At 37.9% G+C, this 12,749-nt stretch overlaps 2 protein-coding genes across 2 annotated transcripts; one reads left to right on the plus strand and one right to left on the minus strand.

Moving 5' to 3' along the window:
* Positions 1-1,899: 1,899 nt before the first annotated feature.
* Positions 1,900-7,564, minus strand: LOC104224979 (putative receptor-like protein kinase At3g47110). Its single transcript, XM_009776718.2, has 3 exons — positions 6,054-7,564; positions 3,808-5,811; positions 1,900-3,710 (listed from the first exon to the last, which is right to left on the minus strand). Exons 1-3 carry the CDS (start codon positions 7,006-7,008, stop codon positions 3,325-3,327), a joined length of 3,345 nt encoding a protein of 1,114 aa, XP_009775020.1. The 5' UTR covers positions 7,009-7,564; the 3' UTR covers positions 1,900-3,324.
* On the plus strand, positions 1,944-3,151 carry LOC104224978 (protein EXORDIUM-like 7). The gene has a single exon (XM_009776717.2). It carries the CDS (start codon positions 1,944-1,946, stop codon positions 2,961-2,963), a length of 1,020 nt encoding a protein of 339 aa, XP_009775019.1. The 3' UTR covers positions 2,964-3,151.
* Positions 7,565-12,749: the final 5,185 nt, after the last annotated feature.

A 12,749-nucleotide genomic window follows, 5' to 3' on the forward strand; every position in this document is an offset into this window, starting at 1 on the left:
CGGATCGTGACAATAACTTCTCTTAGATATACATATAAAAATCAAAGATGATTTTGAGTATGTATTGAAACTTTCTCCAGGGAATGTATGCAAAAGTATACTCAAAATTTCGAGATGTATGAAGAAAAGACGTTCTAAATAAATGTCGAAATTAGATTTGGTGAATACATATATGCTATTTTAAAAAAAAAATTAAATTAAGTCATTTCCCTTTTAAATAAAATTTATTTATTCTATAGGTACATAATATAGAGTAAATAGAAAAAAAAAACCATAATATGTAAAAGGCATTACAAAATGAAGGTTAATAATTTAGAGGGTAAAATAGGTATTTGACTACCGAAAATTTCAAAAATATAATTAAGTGACTTTTCTGCTACAACCAAATGTCATACTCCCTCCGTTACAATTTATGTGAATCCATTTGATTGGGTACAGAGTTTAAGAAAAGATAGAAGACTTTTGATCTTGTAGTGTCAAATGAGGCACATATATTTTGTGTGACTATAAATCATTGTGTAAAGATAAATTATTTCCGAATAAGGAAAGAGGTCATTCTTTTTGGCACGGACTAAAAAGAAAATATGTTCACATAAATTGAAACGGGGAGTAATAAATTTAGAGGTTGAGCTTTTATGCAATAGAAAAAGTGAAGGTTATGATTGTTCTCCAAAGTGAAAAGTTCCACTTTTTCCCAATTAATGATAGATAGGGCCAAATCAGGAAATAGTAAGTGAAAAATGGTAAATTATTCTTTTATAACCTTTTGACAATTGCCTCAGTTGAAAGTCGAAAAATGGGGAGTAGATGTATGTCAATGCATGGTACTCCACCATATATAAAGTGTGAATATGACATTTCTCCTAGGATGGGGGGAAACAAATTGTCAAAGACATTGACAAAGGAATAATGACTACCTTACAAACAAGGCAAAATGAGAATAACATGCTTGCTTTAACACAGTGACACATCCATCATTTGGTTTCACACTTATGATTTTGACTCAACTTTTGGTTTATGTTACCACCTTTTATGCCTTTACTATTGGCAAAACTATCTGATTAATAAGTCAATTTGTTTCTTTAAAATAACATTTAACGAGAATGATTTTGATTCTGGCCTGGTTACATTTTCTTCACAAGCCGTGCATAAAATCAAAGGCGAACCCAAGCTTTTCAAGGTGGCGAGGCACGTGAGCAAACTGCTCAACCAGTGCACCATCGATCTTAAGAGTTTCAGACAAAATATATAATCGTTTCCAATATATATGCACTTATAACTTTTGCCAGGATTAACGGGGTCCGATGACTCCTCGTGAAAAACTATGAGGATTTTGTCCAATACTTTAAGATAAGGAGTAGTCTGGAAGCCTGGTAAAACCATGTGAGATTTGTATACAATCAATGGATATGTGTAGATTTTAACAAATGTAAACAAATGTTTCGTTGCAGATCCCAACGTTTACCAGAATCGGTATATAAATTCTGGTACAAAATCTATTAAAGGTTGGTTAGACATAGAGGGACAACTACCATTTTCTTAGGCATTAGATGGAATAAAGAAAAAGAGGTAGTAAGTTAGTAACATGCATGGCCATCATTAAAACAAAGTAAACAATGATATTATGATACAGCAAATCAATTATATTGACATGCTTTTCGATTTTCCATTGTCTCCTTCCAAAGAAAGAATATAAAAGTAATGTGAGAATCCAATCTATCTATCAATCTCTCCATAAAAATAAAGGTATCCCAGTGAACAAGTAGAGCCGGACCTCAAGGATACTATGTAGATAGTCTACCATAATGCAAGCATTAGTGGCTGCTCCCATGACTCGAACTGATGTATCAATCTCCCCATATATTCATCAATCTTCCCTTTATATATATCCCAAGAAATCTCCTCTTAGAAGCAATCCTTTATCTCCATACTGACAAACAGAGATGGACAATAAGCTTCACTTTTTTCATTATCTCCAATTCTTGTTGCTGCTGTCTTCTTCTTGCTTCTCACTTGTTGCTTTTTCTTGGATTCCATACAATGAAAATAAGAACTATGAAGGCTCTTCTGATCTTGTTAATCTTGAATACCATATGGGCCCTGTTCTTTCTTCTCCTATTAAACTTTATGTAATATGGTATGGCCAATGGAACCCTTCTCATCAAGCCACCATTAGAGACTTTCTCAACTCATTTTCTTCTTCTTCTTATGCACCTCATCCTTCTGTTGCTGATTGGTGGCGAACCGTTCGTCTCTACACAGATCAAACTGGCCAAAACATCTCAACCATTTCACTTTCTGGTGAATTCTTTGACTTCAACTACTCACAAGGAAAGTACCTTAGCAGATTATCCATGCAATATGTGATTAAAAAAGCAGTCAGATCATACCCAAAATCTCTACCTTTGAATTATAGGAATGGAGTTTACTTAGTGTTAACATCTTATGATGTTCAAGTTCAAGAATTTTGTAGGGCTGTATGTGGTTTTCATTACTTCACATTCCCATCAATTCTTGGAGTGACAGTGCCATATGCTTGGGTAGGTTATAGTGGGAAACAATGTCCTGGTTTCTGTGCTTATCCTTTTGCTTGGCCTAAGAATTCAGGGAAACCACCACCAAGCACAATAAATGGAGGAAACAGCTTAATGGGGGCACCAAATGGCGATCCGGGGGTCGATGGGATGATCAGTGTGATAGCTCATGAGCTTGCTGAGGTCTCAAGTAACCCTCTTGTGAATGCTTGGTATGCTGGGGATGATCCTATTGCACCTACTGAGATTGCTGATTTGTGCTTAGGTGTCTATGGAACTGGTGCTGGTGGTGGATTTGTTGGGCAAGTGTATAAGGATTCTTGGGGAAATGGTTTCAATTTGCATGGAGTGAAAGGGAGAAAGTTTCTTGTTCAATGGGTTTGGAACCCTCTCAGGAGAAGATGTTTTGGTCCTAATGCCATGGATTAGATTAGTCATGGTCATTGACTATATAGCTAGAAGGATGTTATTCTTGTACAGAGTTGTTTTCAAGCTAAATTATTCCTCTTTAAAGTATTTTTGCTTTATGTAATTTCTTTCTTTTCCCCAACTGTTCTGCTAATTACTGGAGTCATGTTTCTGTTTCCAAATGTGCATTCTGCATACTTCATTAACCATAACTTTCTTTAGTCCTGCTTTCAAATTATTAAATAATGCTAATCAATTCACATGGTGGAAGTATAAAGGTGACTTGCTAACAAATAAATAAGGTAGGCCTACAGACAGCAACAAGAGGTTGCTTCCTGTTATCTTTATTCTACTCTTATTATAACAAGCCCTTCTCCAAATTCTATTGGAACGAACTTTCTGGATTCAGCCTTACTTCAATGTTCAGCTTGGTGACCAGTTGAAGTCTTATCTTGTTGAGCGCCAAAAGAGCTTCTTTCATGTTGATTCTTGCATCTGGTGACACTGAAGTGCAGCTTAAAGCCAATTCCATGACAGAAACCAAGCATTGCATCTCTGCATCTAGAGGTTCTTTCTTTGGTCTCATCAAATCTGCATCCACTAGTTGTGTAACTCCAGAAGGAAGCGAGTCGTTTACCCATTGTTTTAGGCTCAAATCTCCAGTAAACATTTCATCACTAGGCCTCTTCCTTGTGAATGCTTCCATCATCACAATACCAAAGCTATACACGTCGCAACTTGTTGATACAAGTCCATCTTGGCCATACTCTGCAAGACAAGTTAGAAATCATCAGTTTAAAGTATTTCATACTAGTTTGATAGATGAATCATGATTCGAGAAAGATAAGAGAAGAAGTTGAGGTACCTGGCGCAATGTATCCAATGGTCCCAATAGTGTTAGTTTGACTAAAACAATCCTCTGCACCTAACAATTTCGCTATCCCAAAATCACTTAAATGGCCAACCATGTTTTGATCTAGCAAAATGTTGCTAGGCTTTAAATCACAATGCACCACTGGCTCTGAATTACCGTTATGGAGATAGTCCAAGGCAGATGCTACATCTACCATTATGTCCAACCTATGCAACATGTCTAAGAATAAGTCATGAGAGTGTAACCATTTGTCTAGGGTGCCATTTGGCATGTACTCTAATATTAAGGCCTTGAACTTAGAGTGGGAACAAGAAGTTATGACTTTGGTCAGGTTCCTATGGCGAAGGTTGCGTAAGATCTCACATTCTGTTTCAAAGCTCTTGAATGCACCTTCATGTTCCAGTTTGAATACCTTTACTGCGAATGTCATCCCGTCCTTTACCCCTTTGTACACCTTGCTAAAACTCCCAATACCAAGCAAATTGTCCGCGCTGAATCCATTTGTTGCTTGTTGAAGTTCATAATACGAAACTCTTTCGTAGGCCCTCATGGATGATACCTGATCAGTTAATCCTGATGGTTCATTTCTATTTCTTCTTCTTAAAATAAGAAATCCAACGGCTAATGCAACAAATACTGATGTTATTCCCAAAAGACTATACAGGATCGAGAAAAGTACTCTTTTTCTCCTCGCCCTTCGCGGAGACTTGACTTGACATGGTGGCACTTGGAGCCTTGATACACCACATAATGCATGATTAGACACAAAAGACTGATTGGTGAAGTTTGCGAAAGGACCACCAGATGGAATTTCTCCGCTGAGTTTATTGAAGGAAACATTAAGGTATCTGAGGTACACAAGAGCTTCTAAGGACTTTGGTATTTCACCAGTTAGATTGTTATAACTCAAATCCAAGAATTCCAAGCTTAACAATTTCCCAAAAGACACTGGAATGGGGCCATCAATTCTGTTGTGTGATAGAGAAAAATAAATCATTTTTTGTAGACCTCCCATCGTGCTAGGAATCATGCCTGAAAAGTCATTGTATGACAATTCAATTTTTGTAATAGCCTTTAGATTTCCAATTATGGGAGACAGAACACCAGAAAATGAATTTGATGCTGCATCAAGTATCAATAGATCTTGAAGGCTCCACATGCTCTCAGGTAAACTGGAGTTCAATCTGTTGGAAGCTAAATAAAGATTTCTCAAACTAGTAAGGTTCCCCAAACACGACGGTAATGGACCTGAAATTTTATTTTGCCCTACACCTAGGTCTCCAATATTTTGTAAAGAGCAAATTTCATCTGGAATAGTCCCACTTATCATGTTACTGTGTATAAGAAACCTTTGAAGCTTCTGCAAACCTCCAACAGTTTTGGGGATGAACCCTGTCAAATCATTGACAAATAGAAGTATGCTAATCACATTTGTTAGGTTTCCAATTTCTTCTGGTATAATGCCGCTGAGTTTGCACCCGGGTGCAGAAAATCTTTTGAGAGAGCTCGAGAAATTACCAATAGAAGCCGGAAGAATGCCATTCAAGGGATTTGGACCAATGACCAGTTCTCTTAGATTTCGACATCTTGTAAGTGAAGTCAGGAAGGTTAATTCTGAAGAGGGATTCTGGTTGATCAACTTGTTTTGCCCTAACTGTAGAAGTTGAAGGAATTCTAACTTACTTAGGGAATCAGGAATGGAGCCTGAAAAGCTGTTGTTTGAAAGGTCTAGAGCAATGAGTTTTGATGCATTAGAGATTGAAGAAGGGAAGAGGCCACTGAGATTATTCATTCCCAAATAAATTTCTTGCAGATTTGGTGTCCCTTGGCCTACATTTAATGGTAGACTCCCTGAAAGCTGACAATCCACAATGGTCAAGATTTGGAGGGATGAAATGTTGAAAATGCTTGCTGGAATTGAACCACTCAGCCTATTTTGATACAATCCGAATATTTGGAGCTTTTGAAGATATCCAATCTCCATTGGTATTTCACCTGCCAAATAAGGAAACTCAATAACACACAAGTGACTGAATTTAATTGAAGCGACAATGAGGAAAAGGGACAAAAATTAAAATTAACTGAACATCCAAAATGCATGTGGAGAAATAGAAAGACATCTCTTGAAGCTAAATAGCACGCGCAATTGATGAATCCCATTTTAGATGCTTCGAGGGAAAATATATGCTTGAAAAGCAGTTGCATGTATTGCTGGATGAGACATAAGAAAATAATACCTTTCAAGTAGGTAACTCCAAGCTGCAGTGCTGTCAGCATAGTTAAGTTCCCGATTTCTGCTGGTATGGTTCCGGTGAAATCATTTTGAGACAATGATAATATTTGAAGTTTTGAGCAGTTCTGCAAATTTGGAGGAATCAAGCCATCAAACCGATTGCCTGAAAGCGCAAGTGCCTCTAAATTTGGAAGATTGTCACATATGTTTCCAGGCAGTTTCCCATAAAGATTGTTCTTTGTTAGACCAATCTGTTTAAGTGATGACTGGTTAAACATAGTTGGTGGTATAGAGCCTATAAGCTTATTATCCTGCAGGTCTATGGAAGTCAGGCAACAGAGTCTACTGATTTCTTGAGGAATTTCTCCACCAAGAAAATTCCCTCGTAGTCTTAAATACTTTAGTTTTGTTATATTAAAAAGGGATGTAGGTATATTACCCGAAAATTGGTTAAATGAAAGGTACAGGGAATGGAGGTTTGGTAACAGGCCGAAAAATGATGGGATTGCACCAGTAAAGTTGTTATTCATGACATTGATCATTTTCAATCTCCTCAAACGAGCTAACTCCTCTGGCAAATTCCCATAGAAGCTATTGTTTCTGATATCGAGGGAAATGAGAAACGAGAGATTTCCAAGTTGTGGTGGAACCATTCCTTTAAGGTTCATACTAGAAAGATTTAAGGCAGTGACTCTTTGGTGGCGAGGGCCACAAGTAACTCCTATCCAACTACAAGTAGGGGTAAAAGTGGACCAGTTTCTAGTCAAGAGGTGGTGGGAATCGTATAAAGAAAATTGAGATCGCAAGGCAAGAAGTGTTGTTTGATCAGTAGTGATATTAACAATTGACAAACAAGTATTCATTTGCTGAAGCAGCAAAAGTCCAAGAGCAAGATGAATACAACCTTTCTCCATATCACTTTGCAAAAGTATCTTCACAAATATGTGTTTTGAAGTCATTGGATATTCATGCTTTCTAAGATTTTAACTTATAGAAACCTAAGAACCATTTTTTCAGGAACATCACACCTACTTTGCTACAGAAACGAAGTGGAATTTTCTTCTGAACAAGAACATTGTCTGATGGTGATTTTGCATCACTAGATCTTACGAAGGAACGATAAGTCAACTTTGAGTTTCTTTCTGAGGTTGTCATCCATTTGATTAATCTTTCTTTCACACTGGCCATTAAAATCTGTAATCTTAAAGCTTGAAAGATCAGAAATTTGGAGTTGCGTACACACTAAACAAAATGAAACAAATATCTGGAGATAAAGTCACAAGTTTTTAATTGAGATGTTGATAGAAGTGCTTGATTTTTGACTGACCATATAAATTTTCAAAGCATGTTTCTCTGAAAAGTAGCCATGTCCAATTGATCTTAGACTGTAAAAGTAGCAAATCATAGAAGAGATGGGCATTTAGTAGATAAATCTAAATGATGGGTCAAAGAGTGCTATTCTTAGTTATAGTCCAATGGCTAAATTCGTCAAGGCACAGATAAGAAAGAGGTAACCAGGAGAATTATTGACAATGAACAATGGATAGTAACTATCTGCAGCCGTCTTTATATTACACAGCTAGTTTGGCATTTCTTGTAGGGTATATGGAAAGCGGAGCAGGTTTTGTTTGACTTTTCCCCCCCCTTTTTCTATCTTTTTTGCTTGTTGTCCCACCCAATTTATAGTATTCCCATTGCGACCCCGACTAATTCCCACTAAAGGGTCCCTACTAGAATTTAATCCATACACAGGCTCGAACCCAAGTCGTCTAACTAAGGGTGGAGAGATCTTAATTATTCATCCCACCACAACCTCAATTGTATCATTGGTGTTTTTATTTCACAGAGGACACAGTTGCTAGACTACCAGTGCCAGCATGATTTAGGTTATAAATTCAGACATCTTTTAAAAATATTTTGATGTCAACTTGTTATAGATTTTGTGATTTCCCATTGCCATTCCTAATTTCTCGCACTAAACAGAAGGGGAGAGTAAGCCAGGAAATAAGCTTTTACTATTTCTGAGAGTAGATGAAATAGATCTAAATTAATCAAATATCTAGCATCATTTTTGCCTCCTAATTCTGTTCAAAAATATAGTTTATGTTGGAAAAACATTTGGACTTCATTTTCAAACTTGTTTTTTTTAACCCTTCCAAAATTAAGAAGATCTATAGTGTTTTCACACTTTCCCTCCGGTGTGACTCGAACCCAGGACCTAACGGTCGTGGGTGAAGCTCACTAAAATTTGAACATCATTTTTCAAGTGTTTAGTCCATTAGTTGACTGACTTGCACTCAAAATGGAAACAGACCTGTGGCCACTGTTGCGGAAGCCAAATGTATATAGTGTGAATAAGTCACAACTACTATACCAAAAATTATGATAGTCACCAAATAATAAATAAAACAATAAAGCAACAATAAAAAAATACCAGAATTTACGAGGTTCGGCTAATTTTGTCTACTCCTCGGACACAACCAATATTTTATTCCACTCCAAAAATACAAGTGAAATAATACTAAAGAGAGAAGATACAAATGCCTTAAACAGATGAGAAGGCAAATGAGAGGTGTGTTTAAATCCTAAACATTAAGCCTTCTTTTATAGGGGAAAAGTTTCCCACCAACTCCTTAACCCACCGATGTGGGATGAAAATTTGACATATAATTCAACAAATCTCCACCTTGGCAAAATTCCACATCTTCAATTTTCTCTCGGTAACAAATTTTGGTTGTGTCTTCATCTTCAATCTTCAGTGTTCAACAATGTTGAAACTTGATCGCAGTCACCACCTTTGTCAGCATATCAGCAGGATTCTCTGTAGTATGAATTTTCTTCACTGTGACTCCACCTTCTTCTATGATTTCTCGTACAAAATGATACCGAACATCAATGTGCTTCGTCCTTGCATGATAAACTTGGTTCTTCGCTAATTGAATAGCACTTTGACTATCACAAAAAATTGTGATACCTTTTTGTTCAACACCAAGCTCCTTTAGCAATCCTTGAAGCCAAATTGCCTCCTTCACAGCCTCTGTAATAGCCATGTACTCTGCCTCTGTTGTAGACAAAGCAACTGTTGACTGCAAAGTAGACTTCCAACTAACTGGTGCCTTTGCAAAAGTAAACACATAACCAGTAGTTGATCTTCGTTTGTCCAGATCACCCGCAAAATCTGAGTCACAATATCCAACTACAGACTGATTGTCTTCCTGCTCAAAAACTAACCCGACATCTACAGTATTATGAATATACCGTAGAATCCACTTCACAGCTTGCCAATGCTCCTTCCCTGGATTGTGCATATATCTGCTAATAACTCCAACAGCTTGTGAAATGTCAGGCCTTGTGCAAACCATTGCATACATCAAGCTACCAACAGCATTTGCGTATGGTACCTTTGACATATACTCTCGTTCAGCTTCATCCATTGGCGACATAGTAGTACTTAGCTTAAAATGGGAAGCAAGTGGAGTACTAACTGGCTTAGTCTTGTCATCTATGCCAAAACGTTGAAGTACTCTCTTCAAATATTCCTTTTGAGATAAACAGAGTTTCTTTGAACGTCTATCTCTAATTATCTCCATGCCAAGAATTTTCTTTGCCTCGCCAAGATCCTTCATCTCAAACTCCTTCTTCAGTTGAATCTTCAACTTATCAATTTCTTCAGAATTCTTGGAAGCTATCAACATATCATCAACATATAGGAGAAGATATACAAAGGAACCATCTTTAAGCTTGTGCAAATACACACAATGATCGTATTTGCTTCTCTTGTACCCTTGCCGCAACATAAACTCGTCAAATCGCTTGTACCATTGTCTAGAAGATTGTTTCAATCCGTACAACGATTTTTCAAGTTTGCACACCATATTTTCTTTTCCAGCAACTTTGAATCCTTCTGGCTGAGTCATGTAGATTTCCTCCTCCAAGTTTCCATGTAAAAACGCAGTTTTTACATCCATCTGAACTAGTTCCAAATCCAATTGTGCTACCAAAGCCAACATAATTCTAATGGAGGAATGTTTTACAACTGGAGAAAACACTTCATTGTAATCAATTCCCTCTTTTTGAGCATATCCTTTGGCCACCAATCTTGCTTTGTAGCGAACATCTACTTGGTTAGGAAATCCTTCCTTCTTTGCAAATACCCATTTGCACCCAATTGCTTTCTTTCCCTTCGGGAGATTGGCCAATCTCCATGTATGATTCTGATGAAGGGACTGTATTTCATCATTCATGGCAATCCTCCACTTATCTTCTTCTGAACTTTGGACAGCGTCTTTATAAGTGGTAGGAACATCATCAGCTACAATTGAGGTTGCACAAGCAACCGTCTCTATGAGACGAACAGGTTTCGTTATTGTTCTTTTTGGCCTGCTGGTTGCTATTGATTCAAGTTGTTGTTGAGGTTCCTGAGTTGGAATCTCCTCTACTGGCTCTCCTTCCAGAGGGTAATCTTCATTTGTTTCCTCCTCTGCTTCTTGTGTAGGAAAAATAAATTTTCCCTCAAACTCCACCTGCTTAGAAGCACCTTTATTTTGTTTGGTATCTTCTGTTACCTTATTTACCATAGCAGATTCATCAAAGGTAACATCCCTGCTGAATATTACTTTCTTTGTCATAGGACACCATAAGCGATATCCTTTGACTCCAGAAGTAATTCCCATAAAAATAGCCTTCTTTGCCCTTGGATCCAATTTTGACTCTGTCACATGATAATATGCAGTTGAGCCAAACACGTGCAAAGAGTCATAATCTACAGCAGGCTTTCCATACCATTTTTCAAATGGTGTCTTGCCATCAATAAGCAGCAGATGGTAAGCGATTAATGAGGTGGCATGCATATGTAACTGCCTCAGCCCAAAATTCTTTGCCCAAGCCAGCATTGGACAACATACACCGTACCTTCTCCAGCAAGGTCCGGTTCATACGTTCTGCCACTCCATTCTGTTGTGGTGTATGTCTGACAGTGAAGTGTCGGACGATGCCATCATTTTCACAGACCTTATTGAAATGATCATTTTTGTATTCACCTCCATTGTCTGTGCGAATACACTTGATCCTCTTGCCTGTTTGATTCTCCACCATCGTCTTCCATTTGAGAAAAATTCCCAACACTTCATCTTTGCTCTTCATTGTATACACCCATACTCTTCGGGAAAAATCATCAACAAAGGTTACAAAATAGTGCTTCCCACCCAATGAAGGTGTTTTGGAAGGACCCCAAACATCAGAGTGTACATAATCCAAAATGCCTTTAGTATTATGGATCGCTGTACCAAATTTAACCCTTGTCTGTTTCCCTTTAACACAATGCTCACAAAACTCCAAGTTGCAAGCCTTGACTCCTTTTAACAATCCTTGATCTGATAGAGTTTTCAAGGATTTTCCTCCAGCATGTCCCAAGCGCATGTGCCATAGCTTGGTTGTTTCTGCCTCTTTGTCGTCACTGGATGTCACTGTCGCTGTCCCAATAACTGTACTACTATGATAGCGGTACATATTATTGTTCTTCCGATTAGCCTTCATTACCACTAGTGCACCTAAGCATACTCTCATCACTCCATTTTCTGCAATGATTTTGAACCCTTTTGATTCAAGGGCTCCCACAGAGATGAGATTCTTCTTCAAGTCTGGTACATATCGAACATCTGTTAATGTTCTGATCATTCCATCGTGGTTCCTTAATCGTATTGAACCAATCCCATATGAGGTAAGAGGGTTGTTATCCGCTGTGTGAATGATTCCATATTCTCATTCTTGAAAATCCACGAACCAGTCCCTGTTGGGACACATATGATAGCTACAAGCCGAGTCCATCAACCATATGTCTGATGATGTTGATGACTCTGTTGTAACTAATGAGAAGTCTGAATCATCACAATCAGCTACATTTGAATCCATAATGGCCTTTCCATTATTATATTTGGCCTTATTCTTCAACTTCGGACAGTCTTTCTTCCAGTGCCCTTTTTCTCGACAAAAGGCACATTCATCTTTGCTGGGTCTGGATCTTGACTTGGATCTTCCCTTCTTTGTCCTCGTTTGATTTTGAGGACGACCCCTCACAAACAGTGCTTCTCCTTCTCCGCCCTTCTGTTTTTCTCGCTTTCTTTGTTCATAGCTGTACAAAGCCGAACAAACTTCTCTGAGAGAAACTTCGTCATTTCCATGGAGTAGAGTAGTTTCAAGGTGCTCGTACTCATCAGGAAGTGACGCCAACAACATCAAGGCCAAGTCACCATCATCATAAGTTGTATCCATATTTTGCAAATCTGTGACCAACTTATTGAAACTGGTGATATGTTCATTCATCGTGGTACCAGGAACATAGGTGAAGTGAAACAGTCTCTTCTTCATGTACAATTTATTTTGACTGTTTTTCTTCAAAAATTTATCCTCCAGTGCTTTCCATAATTTACTTGCAGAAGTTTCCTTTGTGTATGGATATTTCTGCTCTCTAGCAAGGTAGGATCGAATGGTACCGCAAGCAACACGGTTGATAATTCTCCAATCTTCTTCTCCAATAACATCTGGTTTCTTTTCTTCAATGGCCAGATCTAGCCCTTGTTGAAAAAGGACATCTAGAACCTCGCCTTGCCACATCCCAAAATGTCCGGACCCGTCAAAAATTTCTACCGCAAATTTCGCATTTGACACAATTCTTGTCATAAGCGAAGATGCCAATGATGAC

Source organism: Nicotiana sylvestris, chromosome 2 (assembly GCF_000393655.2).
Source record: "Nicotiana sylvestris chromosome 2, ASM39365v2, whole genome shotgun sequence".
Classification (NCBI taxonomy): domain Eukaryota; kingdom Viridiplantae; phylum Streptophyta; class Magnoliopsida; order Solanales; family Solanaceae; genus Nicotiana; species Nicotiana sylvestris.